This window comes from Mastacembelus armatus, chromosome 23, assembly GCF_900324485.2.
Source record: "Mastacembelus armatus chromosome 23, fMasArm1.2, whole genome shotgun sequence".
Classification (NCBI taxonomy): domain Eukaryota; kingdom Metazoa; phylum Chordata; class Actinopteri; order Synbranchiformes; family Mastacembelidae; genus Mastacembelus; species Mastacembelus armatus.
Genome location: NC_046655.1, coordinates 4,863,421 through 4,889,497, shown reverse-complemented (window position 1 = coordinate 4,889,497; position 26,077 = coordinate 4,863,421). Strand labels below are relative to the sequence as shown.

General features: G+C 40.8%; 1 protein-coding gene across 1 annotated transcript in view; it reads left to right on the top strand.

The window, feature by feature from the left end:
- syn3 (synapsin III) overlaps nt 1-26,077 on the top strand; it is a 71,188-nt gene that overhangs the window by 6,520 nt on the left and 38,591 nt on the right. Inside the window, exons 2-5 of the mRNA XM_026326439.1 lie at nt 957-1,391; nt 8,500-8,557; nt 16,782-16,873; nt 24,668-24,824. Coding sequence (XP_026182224.1) covers nt 1,015-1,391; nt 8,500-8,557; nt 16,782-16,873; nt 24,668-24,824 — 684 coding nt within the window. The 5' untranslated portion in view covers nt 957-1,014. The remainder of the gene's footprint in view (nt 1-956; nt 1,392-8,499; nt 8,558-16,781; nt 16,874-24,667; nt 24,825-26,077) is intronic.

The window sequence follows — 26,077 nt, the reverse complement described above, 5'->3', positions numbered from 1 at the left end:
TTTTCTGTACCACACTGGGTTCATGCGTTATATAACTGTTTCTTTTCTCCCAGCGGGCTCTATCTGCATCACCAAGAAAAACGGGCAGTGAATCAGTGCTCCAGCTTTGCATTATCACTGCTGTGTCACTGAATAATTTGCCATTATTTCCCCACCCTGCTCGGCTAACTTAATATGCAAATCAGGTTTAACGGATTCATAGCTGCTACAGTCAGTCTAACAGTATATCAGCTTCTATTTACCACCTGGCTGAGCCTTACACTTAGATGAATGTTTTCCAGGTCTGACTCTTTTCAGATCAGATCAGATGTTTACTAATTAATGTGTAAATCAGAAAGAAATAAATGATGTTTAATCTAAGCTCAAGTTATATGTGCCAGAGTCTGATTTTGAGCGATGCCTTCATGTACTGTAGTTTGTTGCAAACTCAAAAATGAAATTCTTCAGTTCTCAGGATAATGAGCTTCTATTACTTTACTTTTTACGAGTAAGTCACCGTGAGAGCTGCTTGAATAAATAGATTTTTTTTTTTGCCACATACGAGGCAGAGGAATAAGCTGTAAAGACAACACTTACATATTGTCACCTTGTAAAGCCGATGACGAATGTGTTAGCAAACACTTCCATTTTTAAATATCGAGAAAGAAATCAGGAACATCGTTCATTTGGAGTCGTCTTCCTGATGAATGTGAGTCCTGGGGTCACTTTCCTTTTGCTCTGTTTTGGTCTTAACCAGCTCGTGAGGGAAATACAGTATGTGGGGCCATAATCACAAACCATTATAAGACTGACTTTTTAGTGCTGATCAGGGAGTGTACAGTCAGTTTGTTAAACAGTGAAACAGGGAAGTTGTGGGTTGTAAATCCAGTAATTTGCTAAAAGATGATAAAAGTGCAAAGGTGAACTGCAGACCTGAATCCTATATGAACAGCCTTTCTGTCTCTCTCCTTTTTCAGGATTTCAGGCATTCGTCCCCCACCTCCTTTGGCCTGACGGACCCACCAGCTCATCACCATGAACTACCTTCGCCGGCGCCTGTCAGATAGCAGCTTTGTAGCCAATCTGCCCAATGGCTACATGATGGATCTGCAAAGGCCAACACCTTCAGGTTCGTCCACGTCCTCTCCCGCCTCCCCAGCCACAGAGAGGCGGCAGCCCCCGAGCATCCCTAGTCAGACCCAGGGCTCGGCCCCGGGCTCAGGGAACTTTCTCAGCTCCTTCTCCAGCGTGGTGAAGAGCGCTCAGATGGCCCAGAACGTCGCTGCGGCTGCACATGCTAAATCTGCCGCAGCAACAGCCGAAGGAGGCTCCGCAGGAAGCAGTCAGCCAGCCAAGCCTGTCATACGCAAGCCCAAGATCCTGCTGGTGATAGATGATCAGCACACAGACTGGTAAGTTGAAGTGGATAGTTGAACAACAAAGAGTACTGCTGTCTACAAATCAAACTTCAGACTCCAGAACAGTCTCAATGGATCCCAAACATTGAGCACCTTAGCTAGAACTAGATCTCTACAGTTGTTACATGAAACAGAACAACAGCATCTGCAAAATAAGAGACATCTTGACCTTTGATTTAAAAAGCGAAGCATGTTTAAGGATGCACTTCTTTGATATATGTCCTGCCTTTCTTAAAATAAAACCTGTGCAGAATGGAGCTATTTTTATATCATCTGAAGAAAAGTAGTCTTTTGGAAAATCCGTTTCTATGCTTTCTAGCTGAGAGTCAAAATCACTAATTAAAACATTTAAAGGTCACCAATTAAAACATTGGATTTTTTTTTTTGTTTGTTTAATCCAGGCACACAGAGAACTGGAAATAATTTGCTTATTTCAGGGATTTGCTTGGTGGAGCTTTCAGTGAGAACCTGCACTCACCCAAACAGAGGAACTAGGCAAAAAGATCAAATTTTATTTGTCAATAAATATTAATTTACACTTCTTGTCTTTTTAAATCTAGCAGAATCAAAAACCTTCCTCGAGTTAGTTTCAAAAGGAGTGAGACATGTTATTGCTTGTGATGTGTCCTTGACTTTGGCAGGCTCATACCATAGCCTTCTGTGCTGGACTGAAAATTGTCATGGTAACAAAAGGGTGATGCTTTCCTCTGGAGATGAGGGTTTTGATAAGAGGACATGGGTACATCTTTCACACAAAGTACATATACAAGAGGTGGATACCAGGTGTCTTTTGCTGCACACTTTAGAGGAATTAATTTCACTAGCTGCAGTCAAAGCATGCTGCAGCCACTTTATCTGGTTTGTTTTACTGAATCAATACAGCGCTCTTCCGTTTTATCAGTTGCCAAAATTGTTAGCTGTTCTGTTGCCTGACATTTGCTGGTAAATTGACCTCGGTGAAACTGTTATTAGCTATTTCCAGTGCTTTGAATTGATCTACAGAATTGGGGGGGGGGTTATTATGCACCAAGGCATCTGTATCTGAGGCTCTGTGGGTTGACCAAGCTGAGATCTAAAAATGATCACTAAATTAAAGTGCCCTGCTGACAGCTGTGTCAAAAGAACCATGATTGGTCTCAGTTTTCTGACAAGCAGCCTCTTTTCTTTAAGCCAGCTGGCTGAAATCCCCAAAGGGCTTGTTCCCCTTTGCATCCTGGTGTTTCTGCAGTCAATCAGCAGGGGATCATCCACCCTCTGAAGAGTCCAAGCTCATTCACAGTCTCTGTGGGACTGTCCTCGATCCTGAGAGAACAGAGGCCGTTTTAATACACCCAAACAAACTCAGTGTCTTCGACATAGAGAACAATGAAGCCTTTGACAACTGGATGGCTGCTTTTTTTTTATACCACAGGGAAAGTAATTTTTGTGAAGGACACAGCAACCTGTACAATATAATGCAATCCAGTGCAACAGTCCTGCAATAAATCCCGCCCTTGTGAACTTTTCACTGATTGATTTTTGTGGTGACTTTGAGCAAATGGTCAGTTGTTTTTTCAGAGCTCATGGTTTGTGACTGTGATATACTGGATTGCATTGTATTATAATGGATTGCAGTTATGTCCAACTATTGTGTGGTTTGCATTCTAAAGTTTTGAATGTTTGTCGAATAACTACACATTTTATACACATATGCAGTTCCTATGTAGTGATGATGTGTTGAGTAGATTTTATTGGCTGTCAGTTCCTGTATTTGAGCACTAAAGTCCACCCACAGCCAAATAATGTGTTTATCTTATCACTACTTCACTTGCATGTTTAAGCTTTTTTTATCTATCAATAAAGTTTGAGGCCACAGCCAAGCAGGTCTCAGTCTGTCAGTTTGCCTGTTCACCCCCTGTCTACATGGGTTTTCTCCAGGTAATCCAGCTTCCGCCCACACGTGTAAGTTAGGTTGACTGGGGACTCCAAATTGCCCACAGATGTGAATGTCACTGTAAGTGATTGTGATAGACAGTCCACTTGCCAAGGGTGTATCCAGTGTCTTGTCCAATGTCTGGATGGAGATGAAATTAGATTTGATTAAATTGGACTGGATATGATTTGTTTTGTTTTTTGACCACCAGGTGGCACTGTTGTTTAATTAATGCTTCACAGAGAAGTAATTGTCAGTTCTTCTCATGCTTTATTTTTATGTGGAAATGAAGGGCTTTGGCCAGCAGAGGGTGATGTCTGATAGTCTAGAAGATGTCTATGAAACACTCTTCCTCTGTTGTTGTGCAGTTGAGGCTTTTCTGCATATGTGGCTACAGATGTTCGGTAATCAAAAGCAGCTCCTCTGAGTCGAAGCAGAATATCTGACACAGACTGAACGACTCTCCTTCACACTGAACTGATTGCTTTGAAATGCATGTTAATCTTCATCAGTCCACATTTTTAGGTGTGACCTTGAAGTGGAGTCAAGCTGTTTGTCCATATTAATTTAATTCTCCTCACTGGAACAGAGCAGTCTGTGCTAGAGTAAAATCCAAAATAAACTCACTCTGATAACTTCATCCTTCAACCAGTGAGTGCTGCACTCACCAGACATTTTCATCCATGTCCAGTTCAAGGTTTCCCTATGCACCTGAGAGCTAAGGTACACTGGACACTGAGGCAAAATACTGCACGGGGTAAAAGACAAGCACAAAACCCAATGGGAGGTTATTGTAGTTCGACTCGTTGGTGCCAAACTGCTACTACTGTTAAAGGTACGATGGCAGACGCACTGGGGTCAAAACTCCAAATAAATGTCCTGATGTCTGCATCAAGGTCATTTTAAAAATGACTGAGACCTTGACACCGAAGACCTTTCTGTGACTGTTAGGAGTGTAACTTAGAAATATCACTGAGTCTCCAAGGCCACTTCAAAAGATACAGGTAGAGAGTGAAGCACCAGCTGAACAATTAATGCTTGACCTCTTGAGACAAGTACAGCTTGTAAAAAAAAAAAAAAAAAAAAAAGGCCAAATATTTTTGGCTGCTGCTTTGGCAACGTGTCTGTGTCATGGTGTTGGCGCTTTCTGTTCCACTGTTTGCCTCTGGGACAATGTGAATCCAGCATTTGGACAACTGAGCCAGTTGTTGGTCCAGGAACATTATGAAATAGGTGTACTGTAAACTACTGCCTGTTGAAACCTCTGTTCTGGGTTGCTGAAAAGAAAACATTAAGATAAAAGTTTGAGCCAAATTTCTAATTTATTTTATGGCCCTGTAGTGATTCCAGATGTAATCTCGTTTTTATTTTTTAAGCCACCATGTGTCTCGCAAGTCTTCCAGCAGTCACTCGCTAAACAGATGCGTTCTGTTTTTCATGCATTTCCATAAATCAACATTGATCTATCTGGGGTCACTGCTTTGACTGGGGCCACAGCAGCCAACAAAGCTGTTTTATCTGGAGGAAAAACCGATAGCACAGTACTGTTCTGTTGTGTTGGCAATTGTACAGCAGATAAGTAGTGACAATAAATTGTAACCATCCGCTATGACCTACAGATGTAGCTGAAAGTGGTGGCAGCCTTGCACTGTTTTGAAACTTTGAAGATTGTTGAAATTAAAAGCTATTTTGTCCTGCAGACTTGTAGTCTTTGGTTTTCCGTAGAATAAAACTAAGTGGTGAAAATCAGTCATGTCATAAATGCTGCTAATATAAAGTAAAAAGGGAAACCTTTATGAAGCCCTTTGCCAACCTAAGTTTGTTTATCTTGACCCTTTGTTATGATGTGGGACGGGTTACAGATTGTGCAGTCTTTCTCCCAATTCGAGGGCACAGTGAACGTATCATAGAGGAAGTACAGAGTGTCGATCCATCTATCGCTGCCTGCCTGCCCTGGCGTTGAATTTCCTCCTGGGAATTCCACCAGAGAGGCTGAGGTCTCTGGGGAAACGCTGCTCTGTCCTGACAGGCTTGGCCTCCAGCAGTGACTGATGCACAATGGCAGTACACAGCACTGAGGCAAAGACTTCGAGAGCATCACCGCCACCACCAACAACTTCTTTTTTTTTTTTCTGTCTCTGTGTCTCTCTCTCTTTGGCTGTCTCCCTCTCACTCAGGCTGACATGTGAGACATTATGCCAAGAAGCTGTCAGTCTGTTTGCGCTGTGTTCTGAATGATGTGAGTGTCTGATTGCTCAATTCAGCCCTCCTGGCAAAGTGTAACTTCTTCATCTACCTTTGTGAGTGCTATGAGATCCACTGGTAGCCCTGAGCCATATGAAGAGGATTTTAATTTCATGTTTTGTCTTTAAAAAAAAAAAAAAAAAAAAAAAGAAGCAGCAAGCCCACACACTGTTGAACACCTCAAGGGCAAAAAGTAGCAGAAAGTCTTCTTGTGGCATTTACAAAACTATGCAGTACCTCACGAAGATGGCAAAAGTTCATAAACCAACACGCCACTATTACACAACCAGAATATTTTCTTTGTTTATTTACTTAAACAGTTTGGAGACAGTTATTTATGGAGTCAGGACAAATTAGTTCCATTTTCTCTCATCAGGTCAGACTGGAGTGACCAGAGACCCCTAAGCCATGACACCCCATAGATTTTTAAACCATGGTGCACTGACCAGTTTATTGGCCTTGTAATGCTTCTGTAATAGAAAAACAACTCTTCCTGCATATACTGCTGTGTCAGTTTTAACAAACCCTGTGAGACAGAGAGAGAGAGAGTATGAAGGGACCAGAACACCTCTTTCTAATATTAGAATTGAAATAGGAATTATTGGGTGTGTAGAATGGAAGCAACATGCTTTAGGTTAAAATGACTACTTCATTAAGTTTAGGGGACCTCTGTTTTCATGGTTACAATAACTATGTACTTAAAGAACAGTGGAATAGCTGTGGTCATGCTAAAAGAAAAATGTTGAATTAGGTAGGGAAGGGTAAAGGCACTGCTGTCTCCATGTGTCTGGGGAGTTATTGGTGGTATAAACATACTGTATGTCCTTTTGGGGTTCTTGCTCTAATGACTGATGCTGCCATTGTGAGGACCAGTCACATGATCTCACTCCCACATACTGAGCCATCCTGCCCTCGTCTTCCTTTCAGAGGACATCATCCCTCACTGGCTTCCCCTGGTTTTCTGCCTTCAACAGTTACTGTTTCGGTTGACTCCAAGTGCTAATATCGACAGTGCGTGTAAAGAATTAACTTACTTATAAGTTAACTGTTTGATTAGTAGCTTTGACAGGCCATAACAGCACTACCAAATCAATTATAGTAAAACTTAAACTGTTTCTTGTTGCTGGGAAACTTGTTGTTCATAGAAGAAGACGTGAGCTAACGAACTAAACATATGAGTTTAATCTTTATCTGAAAAATGTGGGCAGTATAGGAAATCTCTTTTGTAAACGTCGCAATATTAACATAACATCAAATTTAGCAGAACGGGTTTGGATGAAAACATTGATAACTGTACAAAAACCCTGAGGCCCAGTTTGTTTTATCTACATATTTTATGCTTCCTATTAGTAGTACACAAAAGCGGGAACATATTCTCATGGTTTAAAAAAAAAAAAAAGAAAGAAAGAAAGAAATTCCCCTCCATGTTTATGTAGTGGGTGTGTGCACAACTGGGAGAAGGAAAGCCCAGACCTCTTTGCAGAGCTGAATGTTTAGGTTTGAACACATGTAATGTGCTCATTCAAAACAGATACTGGGCAGCCTGTAAATTAAATTGATCACTTGAAGTGACGACATGTTTTGCAATACTTCGAAATACCAGTTACTCTTAGGCAGTGAGGCTGCAGGCCCTGCCTCATGTTGGGTGGTGGTGGTGGTGGTCCAGGGTGACAGGGGGCATTGGTTGTCTAGTATGTAGGTCACTCTGAAGATTCACAGCTTCGAAAATTACAGAGAATGAAACAGCAAGGGACCCAAAACTTTAAAGTCCAGCAGCTGGGAGATGTTAAGATGAAGATCCCCCTTGGTGACTGTAATGAACATTAATGAACAGACCTAAAAGGACACATGTAGGAGGATGAAAAACCGCGGCAGACATGGGAAGATAAGCAAAGAAGTAAAGAGGTTTTATTTGTTGAGAGTTTGAGGAAAAAAATGATACAAAAGGAAAATGTGTTTTGGTGTGAGTAGGGCTGAGAGGCACTCGAAATCCCAAACAGCCTGTCCCAGTAATCCAGGCCTCTAGCATGTAGCCTAGATCCTCATCTACACTCAGCTCCAGCCTGAAGCCCTCGACAGATTGTTGCTCCACGCCTGCGATGGTTGAGAGTTCAATGCTGAGACCCACAGAGCACCGGGACACAACACAGCAACAAACACAAAGCGACACATTTCTAAAAACTCATGGTCATTTTAAATTAATGGTGTGTTTTTTAAAAAAACAAAAAAATCTGCAAAGTGTAGCCTCCAAAGGTCAGCTATGGTTTTATATGACACACTTTTTAGCTCTCCTTTTTTTTTTTAGTGTGTGCAAGTCACAACTATACATCTATTTATTGCTGTATTTTTTATACCATGTTGTGTATCAGTATTCAGATACATTCAATCAAAGTTTTCTGAAAACAAACAATATGATGTTTCTTGTAAACTCTAAGTAAAATTCTGACCATGAAGTGTAGAGAAAGACTTTGACCACAAAGTGTTGTCAGACACACAAGAAAACTAGAGGAAAAAAAAAATCAACTAGCCATCGATCAGTAAGTTCTCTTTCTCCAAAGCATTTCATTAGTTACTCTTTGCCAAGAGATCCTGTGTACTTGAAGCCCCACAGGGTTCTTTTCTGTAATCATGGAAAATATGAGTCATTATTTTGCCCAGTCACGGGGTATTTTGGAAGATCTGAAATTTTAGCTCTCTTTCAATCAAATAAACAAAAGGATATTTTAAGGTTGTTTTGACTGTTAGGAGCTCATACACTGTACTGTTGGTGCAGGGGAGGAATATACATGTTGAAGCAGACATATGACCTAAAATGAGATATATCAACCTATAACATACAGTATACTGTAGTGATTTGTGTATTGTGTGTTATCTTTGAAACTTGCATGCCGTACATGCCAGGTACAATTTATTTACTTCACAACGTTGTTTCCTTTCTTCATGCAGGGCGAAGTATTTCAGAGGGAAGAAGCTAAATGGAGAGTATGAGATCCGGGTGGAGCAGGTACAGTAGATTTACCATAAACTCTATCTACTTAAAGATTTAAGCTACTTTCATGAGTTTGTAGCCAATGCACAGGCTACCTGCCTAACTACCTATATTTCTACAAAAAAGAAAAACTTAGTTTGCAGTATTAAATGTAGTATTCCTTCCATTTTCATGGCAAATCTAGGCAAGAAAATGAAGCATACTTCCCCAAATGCAGATCTATTCCAAAAATGTTATAAAAAAATGATTGAATCTGTATTATATACAGTATGCACAGAAATATGTTTATAAGTCTAGACACACAATATTTACAGAGTGTAGATTACATCTAATTTTCCTCACATAACTGTTGCATTTTACATCTGTAAGCCATTGTTGAGACTGGAGCTGTCTTTGAAATGAGGAGGTGGGTTTTTATAGGAGAAGGAAAAAAACCACAACCACAAAAAACTGGACCAGTGATTTTATAGCCTATTTGCTTAACTCTCTACTGTTGTGGTCACAGCCTCCTTCTGGACTGGGGTGAGACTCCAGTAAAAGTCAAGATCTTGCTTTATAACTTTTTTTTTTTTTTTTTTTGGTTGCATTGTCACAGCTATTGAGCTCAAATAAAAATGCAGAACGCTTAATATGGACCCTCAAGTCAGTAGTGAGGGTGACCATACAAGCCCCCCAAAGCTATAGTTCTTACTGACCTACTTAGATGTTGTTGGACCGTCCACTCTTTCCCACACACCCTCCACAGTGACGATAACAAGTCAGTCGGTAATTGCCCTCAGCAGCCAGACTCTTCAAGGCTGTTTGTGCACCTCACTGAGAGCCTTAGGCTGATGGAAACCCAATCTCTGTGTGAAAAGTTACCAACATCCTGAGATGATCCCTTTTAAAGGGGTGACAATAAAAGTAGAGGGGGGCACTGCACTCACTCCTCCTCTCTTCAGTCCCTTTCCTGTTGGATTCTTAAATCTCTAGTCAGCAAACATTTTGACTTGATTGATTGAATTGACTGTGGTAAGTAGACTGCACCAGTCTTGAGGTTATGGCAGTGTTGTTGGCCTTAGCTGCTACATTTTTGCATTTTACATTTACATATATTGGTAAATATCTTTATGATTTCATTTCAGCTTGCAAAGCCATTTCAGGATTTTTGCTTATGATGCCATAGTCATATTGTGATTATTTACATCTTGCCAACATATGCTAGCTGTTATCCATCCATGTTCAAGGTGTTAAAGCTCTCTGAAGCAGTGCTTACAAGTCCCAGACCTTCAGAACCTTTCTCTGGCTTGCTTGCTGCCATATAAGGTGTCATCTGTAGGCTCAAGCACAGACTGACTAAAGCATGTGATGCCAGAGGGAGGCATGATGCCAGTTGGTATAAAAGACAGAGTGGCTTTGATTCTCAGACGAGATATCCATCATTAGGGCTGCCCAGCCACCTCTACTTTTCCCAGCCACTGCCCCACAACAGGTTTGTGAGCCAATTTTTGTGGATCATTCTCTTTCATTTACATGACCCACTTTGAAGTTACATTTGGCCTGAGGTCCTGTGTCCACCGGGTGACTTTTTTTATTTATTTATTTTTTTACAACCACTAAACAGATGCTTGTGGGAGTGCAGTTGGTGGCTCTTTGTGCTCCTAAATGACTAATAAAACACACTTGAAGCCATGGCCTCTTTACTAAATGATTACATATGTTTACTAGTAATTCTTCAGTGTCGAGAACATGCCATGCGATCTTCACAGTCTAATCTCTATAACAGCATTTGGGCTCAAAGTGAGAAAAACCGCCAGAAATGTGGAAAGCAGTTTTGCTCTGGTATGTAACTAAATCAAACAGCTCTCTGATACACATAGGAATGGAGCTGGGAGTAGTATATTAACTTCTCTAACTCTTATTCTCACTTAGTAATCCCTTGTGGTTTGAGAGGATAGTTAATGTGCAGGTCAGTGCTCATACCACGGGCCTGTGACTCACGTGATTCCTGAGGTCCACGTCCACAGTCTTAGTTTAGCTTAATTATTATTATTATTAATGTTAATTAATATCAGAGTCTTAGTTTAGCATTAACCTTAACAACACATAATTCCTTGTATAATCTCAAAATGTGATTTGACATGATTAAACACATCAGATCAGTTCATGCATGTCAATAAGAGCTCTTTAAAGGTCTTTAAAGTGATAGTACAAGTATGTGTAAGTGGAACTTAGCAAGGTTTTTTTTTTTTTAAACTTTGGATGAACTTTACTAGCAGTTCAAAGCTAAGAGCCTCCCACCTCCAGCTCAGTATTTAATATACAGACGTGAGAGTACTATCAATCTTCTCATCTAAATCCTGGCAAGACCCTGACTAAGGATATATTGCCCAAATGGTTAAAAAGTTCCATTTAACAGTACATTCTGTGTCATCACATCCCTAAGCAGTAACACAAAGAAAAGATTGTTTTGGTTTTTTTTTTTTTTTTTTTTTTTTTTTAATAGATGAATGAACATGGGACAAAAACATCTAAGTTTCTGCTTCAGTTAAATGTTTTATTGTATAGTTTCAACACTTTTACAACTTTACTCTAAATACTGACTTTGATTGCATGTCAATTTTGCCTGAAAAGTTAGTTCATATTACTGTACTAAGATCGCAAAATGAAAAACAGGGACATCATATAACTTTTGTTTCCACAGTTGATAATGGAGGGATAATGCAAAATACACAAACCTACTCTAAAACAGTAATGTTTACATTATAGCAATACTTGTGTCCGTATTGCTACTTGTCATACCAACCTATGTACGACCATAGCAGCATAAATTGATCAAAGGTGCATTTTATTGCCAAAAAATGAACATTTTCATTTGGAAGAGGGAATAATGTGGAATTTATTCTTTCGACTTACATAGTCAACTATTAAAAATTGACCACCGGCTTCTGACCCACTTACGTGTTACATTATTTATAGACATTTCCTCAGGGAGTTTTATCTCACAGTAGGTGACTGAAGATAATCGACCCACTGACTCAACTGATTTGTTATCTGGACACACATGCTCGACACTTTATGCTCAGACCCAGAGACTGGTGTGTACTGAGAGCAGCAGTGTGTTCCAGAGATCCATGGAGCTTAGCAGATTAGGTATTGCCTACAGTGCTTTGTGTATGCAGTGCCTAGCTTAGACTCTTTATCGTGCATTTTCTGCACTGGATGCTGCCCAGCTTGAGACATCTGGCACTTTGAAAATTGTGACAGTCTTCTTGTAAAAATGTTAGAGTTGTTTACAAGCTGCAATCACGATGACACCTAACTGAAAGCTGCTAAACAATCTACCCACAAATCATAAACACTACAATTTACACAACTGGACAAATTAGGCAGTTCCATTTACAGAGGTCTTTTGTTTGTAAAAGAACAAGAGGTGGTTCTTCAGAGTTGCTGGACCATGTGTGGGTTGGGTTGTGCAGGGCAACATCTGCTCAGCAGGCGTATGACCTCAGCGCTATCCACGCTCTTATCTACTGCAGTCATGGCAGCTCACAGGCAGTTGACTATATGTTATCCGTATTCCTCTTTGGCTGGTATTTGACCATGACATAGGGCATTTGGGTATAACTTGCTCAAGATGGATGAGTTGGTTTGGGTCTTGCTGATCCCTGTGAACGATCCGGCTGCCCTGATGCCTTCCATGGCACAACTGAATTTAGCATCTGTTTTAGATTTCAACATTTAGTACCTCAAATGAATTGTTTCACTGTTGCACAAGGTGGTTCCAGCAGATCCCCGTGACCCTGAGCCAGGAAAAGCGGGTATAGAAAATGGATGGATGGATGGATGTACAAGGTGGTAGTGATTAGCAGCAAATACCTCTCTGTAGTGCATATGAATTGTCCAGAGTACTCAGGCCTCTCACTTGCACCAGTGTGTGATTTTTGACTAAGCCTTTCAAGAATTTGTAAAGATTCAGACTTAGTCACCACAAAAGCATCCACCCTGCAGCTACTGTATGCTCCCCCGTATGGTGAATCACACCACTTCACCACTCGCCACACAATTATTGGCACAGGCTTTATAATGTGGAACTAATGTTATGGCTACATTTGTGTAACATTTTCTTTTTAGAGTATTATTATTATTTCAGCTAAGTCTGTTTTGACCAAGGTTATCATGCATTGAAACTATTGAGGTCAAAAAATAAAAGAAGCACTTTGTGTCACAGAAAAACATCTACTTCCCATCAGATATATCCGCTAAAAGCAAACCACACAATAACAAGCTTCAGAACTATTTTATCAACAGCTTTCCCATTTTGGTCCTCCACTAGGGAGCATGTATTGCTGGAACAAGGTCAGTGTTAAAAGGAATATAATAGGCATTTGCTGAGAGGAAAATGAAGTTCACTTAGGTTAATTATGGATTAGATCTACATAAACATTTATGGGAACATTTATTTGATTGTGTTGCTATGGGCACCTTGTTTATGGATGCCTCAATAATTAAAAATCTGAATAATTGCCATTATCATCTCAATTAACCTATGTCTTTACAGTGTTTGCATCCACAATTTCAAGTAAGCACATACTTTTGCTGCCCGGAAAGAGTTGTAGAATATAGTTGAAGTACGGCTTGACCGGTCCTTCCAAGTTGTTTTTGCCAAAGGACAAAAGCAAACAAGTTCACAATGTGACTTCATGACCAAACAAAAGTCACCTTAACCACCTGAACCTCAGTGACACTGGCTAAGTTCAAATCTAAAAATACTTGTGAAGAGTCCAGATGAGCTACTGTCAAGTGGTGTTTACTGTCCTGTCTGTGGGTTCACATGACTTGGCAGTCAGGGCAGAGTGAACACAGCAATGCAGGGATAAATGAGGCTTGCCTTTAATTTGCTATTCCCAAGATCTTTCAGTGGCTTGCGTTACTGTAGTGCTACTACTTCACATTTCTAGTTTGCTTGCACTAAATAAATAACATTCATGGCTGGCAGAAAGTTAAAGTGCAGAAACTCAAACAACAGACTTAAATAATCCTGCTTCATACCTGCTTGACCCTAATCACAACCATACCATGTCCTGTAACTCTGCTCTCTGACAGGTCAGCAGAAAACCATTCTTAATTTGGCCTGAATGCAGGTCAACACATGAGAAGAATTAGCTTTGAAGGCAGTTGTCCCTTGTATTACTTCCTGTTTTCCTTTCCCAGGGCAAGAACTGCTCCAAGACAAGTGTCTGAATGTGTTACCGTGATGGTAACCATGGCACTGTGAAAAGCCTCCTGTTCTGGCTTCTGGGCCTGTGCCTCGCACCAGCCACTTCATCCATTACTCCCCAGTGACAGTGACTGTTAGCACTCCTCTACCCAGAACCACCCAGACAGAGATGATGTGGAATGCTTGGCTCTTGCCAAAATTCAGCCCACTCTCTAGTTTTATCTGGTTGCTGCAATATATGCCTCTCAGTTTGGGTTGGGATTTATTTAGAAGTTGCAATGATTGGTGATGTACATGTGCATCTGAGAATGTGTGCATTTGGGTGTGTTACGCATTTCAGAGTCTTTTTTGGCAAGGCATGTGCTGCTGAGCACACAGATGTTTCTTTCAGAGGCAGTTATCATTCGAGAAGAACTGAGAAAACGAAGGGAGCCAAATGCATGTCCTTGAGGCACAGTGAGTGTGAGTGGTGCTTCGTTGTCCCCTAAATAAGATTACGGCATTTACTCGCCCCCTGCTCTTCCTCTGAGAGTGCAACACAATAATAAAAAGGTGGGTGTTTTCTTCTCTCTTGGCAAAAAAAGAACAGTTTCTTTACGTTCTATTCAAAACCCATTCACTTCCACATCCATGGGCCACAGCACTGAATCAAAGACAAAATTATCTCTGAAAGAATATTACTGATAATACTTCCTTTTTATTAAGATTAAAAACCATGTAAAAGCCTGGTAAAGCAGACTTGAAGTCTCAGTTGACAACCACAATATGTAGATATTCATACTGGCGGGAGCTAGGTTGAGTAGCAGGTCAACTGGAGAATTTGTTTCCATCCCCATCCATGGTGGCGTCTTAAAGGCAGACTGTACTACACAGACATGAAAAGTAGACCTAGACATGTGACTGTCTATCTGCTGAAGCCTACAATGCAGAGCAGCTTACTGCAGCTATGTTATGTTGCGATACCATCACAGTATCAGGTAATGATCGGTTATCTGTCATTCAAACAAAGGTTCTTTATTGTGTTTGCATGTTCTCTCTTTGCCTGTTATTTGATACTGGGCCCACAGCATGCCATTGGTTTATCAAAGCTTTTTTTTTTTGTGGTAAACGGCTGCTCGCTGTGGCTGGAAGCGAGGTTACAGACACTTTACCAAAATAGTTAAGTTGTGGTCTATAAAACTAAAATGATGAGCTAAAAAAAAAAAAAACTCTTTCTGTTGGTTTTTCACAATATGTGAGATAATAAATCATAGCAATACGTTTTTTGAGTTGCACATTATTGTTTGATTCATTTGTAATTAAAAAAAGAATGCTGATTTATGTAACATTAAGGCACTAAGTGGATCCACTGTGCTTTAATGTGTCAGGGCTTTACTTCAAAATGCAAAATATCCTTTTGAGAACGAAATAGAGTTTGGTTTTGTTTGGTTTTGTTTTTTTTTAATAGCAGTAAGCTCTTCAAATGTAAAATATAGACAGATACACATTGATGCAGTTAGAATAATTTTCTGTCAGGCACTTCAGCCAAACCCAGTGCTGACACATGTGATTGTAATTGTATTTCTCATGCTGTGGTCATTTGACGTGAACAGCAGATAAACAAAGTCGAACTCTTGACCTCAGTTTGGTATTTTTATTTGATTGTTTTTCCTTTTAGTGATATTTCATAGTGTCACACTGCAGTTTTAAGAGGGAGTGAACAATTGAATCTGGTCCATTGCTGACTCAGGATCAAAGTACTTGCAGGCATGTGAACCGCAGCCATGTGTTGTATTGCCAAGCACATCGTGTCAGATTGAATTTTTCTTTTTCGAAATAGTCAGCAGGCCGCTTGTTTAGTGCCAATTAAATCTACTACATTAGTGTCATGTCTCATAGGTGATGTGAAGACTAACAAATAGCAGTGTTTTGTGTGTGATGTCAGTTGGTTGCTGTTAAGCATCTGACCAGGGCTTCCCTTATTTGGAGGAGATGGAAACTTACTGTGTCGTAGCTGGACTTTGACCCAGGCAATCAAGGAACATGACACATTTGGAACATGTGTTACCAAAGCCATTTTTAGAGTGAATCAGGGGATCAGATTGTCTTTTTCCTTTATCACAACTAAAACTAAGTCCGTTGGGTTGATCATCTGGGGACCATGAGGCCCTGTGTGTAATTTAGGCAGTTCAACTGATAGTTTGGAGATATATTTTAGTCTGGTTATGGAGTAATCGACTCTATGACGGTATAAAATCTCATTTTTGTTCTGTTACAGCTTTTTACACTTCGATGTACTCCTTAAACAGAGTCCTGTCCAGCTCTTATTAACTAGATGAGAGAAGCTCATATCAATATCATCTGGGTCAACTCAATTATTCACATGTCCCCTTAGCAACAAGTTCTAACAGTCACAAAGAGTTTTGCCTTTCAGGCTGAGGTGACCCTATGATAGGTAGAGGTTGTTTCGGGAAAGGTAAATTTGATGCTCCTTTGACCCCACCCACTTGTATTCACACCTAAAAATGATGTCACAATGTACTGACACAGGATGGAGTACCCTTCTGCATCACCTTTCAGCTGTTATGTTGCTTTTAAACTACATTTTGAATTACAGTAATTGTATTTTAGAGTATATTTTATGATAGGTACTTAAACAGAGACTAGAATGAACATCAAATGGATTGTAAAATGTCCCCCCTTTGCCGGGAACACCTATAGATTTCTCAACTGCAGTGGCAATCATTATCAGGAAAACGTAATTGCTCATCCCTGGTATGAACTAGAAAGTCCCTTTCCAGAAGTCAACTGTTCCCACTCCTCCGAATGTGGGACTTTGACTGAGTCATTAGGTAGCTGGGCTACAGCCTTTAACAAGGCCCTCACTGACCAGGAGGTCACAGATTGGGATAACTTAATTTGCCTCCTCTCACTAAGTCCCTCTGTCTCTGACTCTTGTCTCTTTCTGTCAGCTGTGCAAATGCAGAAATGAAAAATGACCTTTCACAGTATATTGTTGTGGGATATACCATCTAATCTTTTTTCCCATGTGATCCCCAGGCGGAATTCTCAGAGATCAACCTGGCGTCCTACGTCAACTCGGGATGTATGGTGGACATGCAGGTCAACAAAGGTGGCACCAAAGTGGTCAGGTAAACTGCTTGAAGTTGAGAGAGACCTCCTATCCTTTGACGCATTTGCCCACGCAATCTGTAGTCTGCCTCAGTGAGCCTGCACAAAGACTTCAGTTCTTTTCTCTCGGTGGCACAGAGTATGAGTCTGAGTATGTGTTTATACAGCATTGGTTGTGATGTGATTATGCCAGTGGGAAAACTAAAAAAATGACTTCTTACCCTAAGTGGAAAATTTGTGTCAAAATATCTGTTTTTTATTCATTACTTTTATTTTTTTTTTTTTACAACTATGAGGCTGATGTCACCACACTAATGGTCCATGTGGAAAAATGGATGTTACACAACATGCATTATACTATTTCAGCTAATCTGTGCCCTGGTAGTACTGGTAATTCCAATAAGGCCACTGCAATGGCAGATTTTTTGTAACTAGGAAGTGATTTGTTTTTGTTATTTATCTATTTATTAGCTAAAACAGTAGCTATACTAGGATATTAGAATTTAAAAATGTATACAGATATGCTGGAGTCATATACAATTTCTAGTCTCAGTAATCCTCTGTTAGGATGTTGAGCAACCCCATTGGTCAATCAGATTAGCTAACTGACAGCATGCCCTCCAATGTCGGCCCACCAGCCTTAATCAGCTAGTCCTGCATGTTGGCCTCAACTCCATAGTTCTGTAAAATAACTTTCTTATCGATGTTGAAAGCAGCAATTTGTGAACAGTCTGACCGTGCAGTGGGAAATCAAGTGAGAATAATCAGAAACAGGCAATGATACAGCTGATGTGACTATCCAACCTGCTGTCAGAACTGACAGCAAGATCATTGTGTGGACTGAATATTTTTGGTGATATTGGTGTAATGTTCGAGAAGCCAAATTGTCTGCAGATGTTCTGACTGCTGCCTTGCACACAAACAGACATTCACTGCCAAATTGCTGCGGCTGAGCTTGTCGTGTGTACGCCTGAACTCAGATATAAATAGTATAACGATTGTTTCTAGCAATCAGTCTGATGGGCGGTTTGCTAATAAAGCAAGTGGTTTAGAAAGATTCTTCCGTAACTGAAAAGTCACAAGTTCAAACCCCCCCAAAGTTGCTCTGTTTTCATCAGTCATCATGTGTCCTAATTGAGTAAAACACCAGAGGTTTCTTTAAAAAGACATTGGTAAAAGTGTGAACTGAGCAGAATCTGCTATTGTCGTAGATCACGACTTTGACAGTAAAGTGTCCGCAGATAGACTGAGGACAGACAATGCAGTGCTCATGCACGAACTAAATGCACTTGTTCTAATTATATTTTGTGTGTGTGCATGTTGGATCTTGAGAAGAAAGCATGCATGTATGCAGGCATGCATATACTGTATATTTAAAGCAGGTTCCTGCTTTTCCACGTCTCCTGTCACAGCTCTGTGACCTCTGACCTCTGTCCACAGGAATGCTCTCTGAACACGTCTCCTCTGCTGGCTCCATGCAGCAGCACACTTTATCACGCTTCTGCGGCTTCACAGTTGTTTATGCAGCCAGCTTTCTCTCACTTGTGTAATGTTAGCTATGCATTAAAAAATCCTCTACAGTGACCCTGAAGATGAATTCCGACGAATGGAGACAGTGGATCTCTAATGATTTCACCACACACACGCATATGCATACTTCATACCAGACATATATGTGTTATAAAGCTATCTGAAGATATGCATATGAAAAGTAATAATAGAACATTCTTTAGGTTTTAGGCCGATTTGACTGATTGCATTAACCGGGATTCTTTCAGAGTAAAAGCTGCGTCACTTTCCATCAGTTAATTTAAAGAAGCAGCAGCAGGAAATGTTGGGGTTGAATTAGCAGCAACTAAATCCAGCTCTGATGTGGGTCTGGGAGAGTGAACAATAAAAAGAGAGGATGATGTTAGTGAACTAGAGTTAGGCTGGGTTACATGTATGCATCATGTTCTAAAGCTAATATATAGAGAGGGTAACATACAGAATGTCAGTACATTAAATGGGTATGGCTTATGAGAAATCCTTCATTGTAAAACACAGTGTTCGTTGTATCTTTTGTAGTTTATGTGCTTTTTTGGGTTTGGTTTTCATATTACTACCAGTATATTTTTACTGCTTCATCTCACAAATGTCTCTTGATAAGCTGATGAGCCAAAACACCCACGAAAATGACAAGTCTGCTCACTGATCTTGAGTTTACGTGCAATTTTGTCACCACCATCTGCGCTGTGCAACGTGGCACGCACCGTACAGCCTACAGTACAGCACAGCGACACGTCACTAAGTACAGTAGTTATGGCACGTCATTCCCTGCTGTACTGCTGTAGTCAGCCCTTTAGCTTATTTGCTTTCTGCTGCCAAAACCTCCTGCAAGCTGCTCGGCTCACAGTGGGAACACTGGTCTGGCTGAAAGACAAATAACAGTGGCCAAAGTATGATAAGCAACAGAGGAGTATTTCTCTCTTCCATTGTCCCCCTGCCTCTCCACAGACCTTCTCCTTTGGATAATAAAAACTGTGATTAATTATTGATGATTCATGTCAGGCTGTGGGTTTTTTAACTGCTAGCTTGTTGAAGTAGTTTTGGGTCACAGCGTCAGCTTGATGGCCCAAATGTGAAAGTCTGCCACCCCCAGCTACTGGTAGAAAGTTCTAAATCGCTCGGACTGATGAGGTTAGGGACAGTATGGTAATGTTGGAAAAGCAGCAGTGTGTTTCTGCAACTCATGTGTCCATGGGTGTTGGACGTCCAACTTAGCTTAGCTTATGTTCCACAAAAGCCACCATAGCAGCATTTATTGCAACCGAGGGCTAAATTTAGCAAGAGCAACCAAGAATACTAGACCTAATCATATTAGGGTAAAATCCACAGTTTTGCCTGTAGTACTTTTCTATATGTGAAAGTATCTTAGGTTAGCTGAAACTACTGTCTTTGCCATTCCAAGCCCCACTGATGGAGCGACAGAGCCAACCAGTTTACACTAAGAGATCCTTGTCTGACTTTTCTACTTAGATTTAATTCTCTATTCTGAAAACTACTGGTCTCAGCCAGATGAGTCCACAACACTCCCCTCCTCTGGTTACCTCAGGTGATTATTTATTGCTTAGAGATGATTTAGATGCACATACAAACAAAGACCCCCCCCCTCTTATCTTGGACGATTTTAATCAGAGAAGGACCTGTCTGCCTGAAGCAGCCTCGACACCTAATACCTCTGTCTGTTCATCTTGTTACGGAGCAAAGAAATCCCACTTACCGACATCTTGGCTTCCGACGGGACTTTATAGAGCACTGTAGGGGTGTTTCCTTTAGGACTGACTGTAATGAAAACATACAGCGACCGTGTGGCTTTTGTAATATAGCCATGAATACAAATGGTGCCGCTAATTCACTCAATCTCTTAACAACACTCATTTCCCCTTCTGCCAGAGGTCATTTAGGGCCCCCGTGGGACTCTTCTCCAGATCCTTAACACAATCACTGTAAAGTAAGTAAATATTCTCTGATTTTATACTGGTGGTAGATGTGCTTAAGTTACACCCTCTATTGTTCATATTTTAGAATAATTCGAATGAATCCACATTGTCTCTGGTTTTCTGCATGACCTTGACTGCGTTCCTTGTGGTGTGGAGATGAACCCAAGTGTGTGATCTCAGCTAGAGGTCAGCTGGAGCTCTGGCAGCATTGACCGGGCCACCGCCCAGGATATGAGCCACTGCCAGGTCACTCTGGTGACATGGGGCCTGGAGCCACAGCCGCAACCACAAGCAATCCTAGATCCAGTGCAGGGGACTGCGGTATGATGCTAGGCTACAGGCAGTCAGTGTACACAGAGAGAGCAGAGGGTTCTTCAGGGTATTTTCATAATGGTAGTTTTATGAATATAGACTTATATGGAATTTGCTACTTTTCACAAAATTAGACGAAGCAGAATGAGGGGATTTGGAACTCTAATCCCTTTGGCATCTTACTAATTGAGTTGTATTTCTGTCCATCTAATGAATGTACGTTCACTTTTCACTCTCCTTGAGTCAAATTTCCGGCTCTTTCACTGTTTACTTGCTGCTTTGTTTAACTGCAAACTTTTTCTCTCTGTTTAGTGCTGGGTGGGTTGCATATAGTGGCTTTTTATAGCTTTCTACTGCTGCTAGGAACAAGGATAAGAGCAGCGAGATTTAATCCAAACATTGGAGCTTCTGCTTGAAAACCAAAACAATGAGCCAAAAGGTGCTAAAACCATAGAGCTGAGGGAAATAGCAGTCAGCTGACAATTCAATAGTCAGGTGAACTTGAGTCAGGTTATCTCTGTGTTATGCTAATTACCTCCAGGTTAATGCACAGATATGAAAGTGTCTATCGTCTAGTAGTAAAGTAGATAATTTCCCCCAAATTTTAACACCATAAAACTTCAGTTTTGGTGGCACTGTGTACTATTTTTGCTATACTGCTGTCCTCTCAACAGGAAGCAGATTTTCTCTCTCTCTCTCTCTCTCTCTCTCTCTCTCTCTCTCTCTCTCTCTCTCTCTCTCTCTCTCTCTCTCTCCCTCTCCCTCTCCCTCTCCCTCTAAGGTGCATTTCCCTCCGATGACAGCGAGCCAGTCTGGCACAATGAACCATTGTGTACCAACACTGCGCTGATCCTCAGCATGTACTGTTTGACATTTGTGGAATTCCCACCGAGTTCTACCCCGATTATCCTTATCAATGAGAGACAGACTGATGGAGGACGATAAGGCTCTTACCAGCCTTTGAGCCAGGCACAGGGTTGTTATGAGGACAAATGTTCCCCACAGTTCCAACATCCCTGTGGAGCCTATTAGAAGGTCAGAGATTCTGGAAGATAAATAGATCTGGAGACAAAATGGCAGCATATTGTCTTGATTTTAAATGCTGATGAAAACATCCTGTTGGCACTGTTGTACAGTATATTGTGTAATACTCTTACACAACTGTGTATTCATAACCACACACTTACCCTCTTCTTTCTGTTTCATTAAATTAATCTTGCATTAACAATTATTTTGGACCACACTGACATGTTATTTCATTATCAAGCACAGTTATGTAGTGTCACTTTCAATGTTAACAAGTCAAAGATCAGTCAGTGGAGTGAAATGAAAGTTTTATTAATAAAGTTTTATCAGATGACACATGCTCCATAAAATAAGTCAGCTAAGCCAGTGTAACTACACTTGAGAGAAACTGCTCCAAAGTTTTGAAATGTTAGCAGCGTTTTCACAGATATTTCTGTTGACATTAAGAACCACTTGTTAAAGATGGATATTTTTTTCTAGCACGTCTGCCCCTGTCTTTCTTTACAATTTCAGTGTTATTGAGTGGGCTCTTGGTTCCACATGCATCCATTTTCCCCGTGTGTCCTAATCTGTAACTCCTGTCAGCGTTATCAGCCTTTATTGCTCCGCTGATAACCCATTCAAAGGATGCATTAGCATACCGCATGAGAAGTGATGCCTGCAGGGCCTGAGCGATTTGGATCACAAAGCATAAATGTGCCGCTGTAGTATAATCCACAACCTGCAGAGAGCCCTGCTTTTTTCACTGTGGTTCTGAGGGAAGGGAAAGAAAGTAAATGGGTGACAAATCTGTGTGTATCTAAATTGTTGTCTATCTGGACTTATGTGTACATCTACACTGTGCTCTCCGACATTTGAACTTGTTACAATAAATGGATTTTAAAAAACAAGGGATACAAGGTGGTCTGAATAATGTACAGCTGACTTTTAACTAGATGAAAGACATGGAAATTATATGGAGATAACTCGTATGCCTGAGCCAATGATAAGGTTTTGTTTGGTTTAAAAAGCAAAAGGATAAAGCATACATGATTTACGCCCAAGTGACATCTGTAAATGTACATTTAAAATAGTGATTTCTAATCAAAACACAGGGACAAAAGTAACAAGGATTTCCATAAGTCAGATTTGAATGCTTCCTGTCCCTTCCACCCTCCCTGCCCCTCTTCCCTTGGGACTGAGGTCACTGAGTTCAGCAGACTCGGTTTGACATGCAGTGACTGATGTTTGATGGCTGACAAAATCAAATATAATCTCAGTTTATTTCATCTATCCTGAACTTTCTTTTGCTATTCAGATTATGATTTGGTCAAAGCTCGGGGATATGACAGGTCCAATGTGAACACTGATGTGAATCAGTGTTCTGGTCAGTGTAAAGTTAAACTGCTCATCCATACAGGCAAGCAAAAGGTTGTTCTCTTTTAATTTAGGGTGTTGGGAACAGCATGTTACCTAAATCAGCCCATGTATTTATCAGGAACTTGTGTTTCACATGAACCGTTGAGTCTGGTTTGGTTCTGGAGCTTCAATAAACAGCTCCATTCAGTATAAATAGCAGGGCCTTTGGTCTGTTGCCACTGTGGCCGAGTGCAGCAGCAGGGAGGAACAGCTGTAGTCGCTCTGTCGCCGAGACCAGATCACTCCTTGGCCATCATGCCAGTCCTGTGCCGTGCTGTCTAACATAAGCAACACTTGAGGACCCAAAGTTTGTTGGTGGGCCTGGCTGTAATTTCAGCCTACGACGACAGCTCTTTAGCTCCGGTGTGTCTGTGTGTGTGTGTGTGTGTGTCTGTGTGTGTGTGTGTGTCTGTGTGTGTGTGTGTGTCTGTGTCTGTGTGTGTGTCTGTGTCTGTGTGTGTGTGTGTGTCTGTGTGTGTGTCTGTGTATGCTTACCTGTGCACATATGCCCGCATTTTTATTGTGTATGGATTATGTGTGAGTTTTTTTTTGTCTGTAGGTGCATGTTATTAAAAACAATCTTTATACTTATATAAACTTCTGGTTGTGCAGCTGTTGGTCAGGTGTTAAGTTGTAGATGTGTGAAAACCACACTCATCATTTACACACTACCCTGTTAAAGCTGCAGTCACTCATAGTGACCAATAGAAGATTTGCAATGTAGAAAAAAGCAGATAATAGAAATTGTTGCTTAATATCTTTGCCTGCAGTCAAAATGGATTTCCTCTTTCTGTTGATGTGAAATACATACTGGTTTAAAGGGGGCTTCCAGGTGCCTGATGGGTCACTTGGCCCTACTCCCAGAACACTTTGTAAAGGAAGGATTAGGGTGTGTTAATTGGATAGATGGTCCAAAAAGATTAGGTGCTTCAAGGAGCATTTCTTCACCCCTTTTTCCTGACACGGTCTGTGAATAATGGAGCCCTGGACTGTAAACACAAGACCCAGATCCAGTGTGTTAATGTGCTGACAGAGCCATTGGCTGGGAAGAGAGCTGTGTAGTGGAGATGACTTGAGCACAGTTAGGTTAGAGGTGTGTGGATAAAATTGCATTAACTTAAATTGATAGATGACTGGAGCACCTTTAGTATTCCTAAGCCTAAGAAAAGCCCTGTGGATAGAGTTTAAAAATAAAAGATTCCCTGTGTTTTTTTTGACAAATCAGGAGTAAAACACCAGGCATCTCTTTCAGGCTGTGCATCAGCACAGTGCTGCTTTGAGCTACATGCTAACTTGCTGATGTTCGCCAGGTATTATTTTTCCAATGTTCACAACCTTTGTTGAGCTTGTTAATCTGCCAAAATTTACTACAAGGTCATAGATTTGATTCGAGTTTTGACCAGAAGATGGTGCTAGATAAAAAGTTAATAGATTAAGTTATTACAGTTTATCCTAAGGGGAACATGAATGGAGCCAGTCTCAGCCAACTCAGGCCAACTTCATTTACCCACACAAGACCTTAAATTTAGTTTACAGCCAGAAGAGTTCCAAAGTCCACTATCCCAGGTTTTCATTTCCATTTTCATCTTGCTGCAGGTCCTTCAAGCCCGACTTCGTCCTGATACGCCAGCATGCATACAGTATGGTCCCTGGTGAGGACTTCAGAAATCTTGTGATTGGCCTGCATTTTGGTGGTGTCCCGAGCATCAACTCTCTCTTCTCCATCTACAATTTCTGCAGCAAACCTTGGGTGGTAAGTGATTAATGTCTCTCTTAGCTCTACTTTAACCCACACAAAGGTGCCTCCCTCAGCAGCTGCCTCCAACTGATTTATTTGGGTTATTAGCGGGAGCTGTAACATCTGTTTCTGGAGCCAGTGCAGCAGTTGATCCTCACCCTCCCACATTATTATGCACCGTGTACTCTTCAAACTGCACTGGAAAGGGCATGGAAGCTTGGCTCCACATGGGGCTATAGCTGTAATCAACTATATGTTTGTGTGTGTGCATGCACGTGCGTTTAGTCCATGATAGCTAACTTTAGAAGTCAATGCATAAATCTACTGAATTCTTATTAAATGGTAACATATTGGGGAAACTAGTAGATGGAGCCAAGTTGGATTTAACAAAATTGAATTATTCAGAACATGAACTACATGTTTCTTGTCAGGCATGTTTGCTATTAGTTTCAGTTTTAGGAAATACAAAATGCAAGATAAACTTTGGCCATGTTTGTAGACACCAATATAATTATTCTCTCATAAAAGTCCATTTTTGTGTACATCATAAATGATATGTTTTAGCACTGAGATCATAGTTAGCGGTGGTGTTATCCTGTTTTATATTTACTGGCTTTTCTAATATTCCACCAGAAGCTACAAAACTGCTCGTTCAACTCATTTGCCAGTCAGATGATTGGGTCACGTCTTTGAGTCTGATATCCAATTCCCACAATACAATTCGAGATTAATATGTAAATGAAAGACATGGAAAACAGCAAAGCACACACCATAATGGCTGCCTGGAAGAAAGGAAATCTAAAAGTATGCAATTTGCATTTCCATATCTAGCAAGTCGTTAGATTGTTGTCACTGATTTACAGTAAAACTTCAGTGGTAGATGTCAGTGCCCCAGAATTAGAAAAGGGGCTTTTTTTACAGCAGCAGTCTTGCATTACATTAGTATTCCCCCAGAGAAAAACACCCATTATACATAAAACAGAGACATGTTTTGCACCCAGTGTTTGGAAAAAATCAGAAATAAAATGTAGCTACAGCATCACAATAACTCCTAGCTGTTATTTGAAGCCATGGCTGAAAGTGGCTTTTAGGAAGGAAAATGACAGCACCTCAAACATTAAATATCTCCTGAAATGCTTCGCTCCTGAGGTTCTGACAATAGACTTTACTTTTGTTCAGACCTCCACAGGCGACGCTGGGTCAAACTGGGCCAGGTCACTTCATAAAAGCATCTGAGAGGGCCAGAAAAATACTGTCAATTCACACAA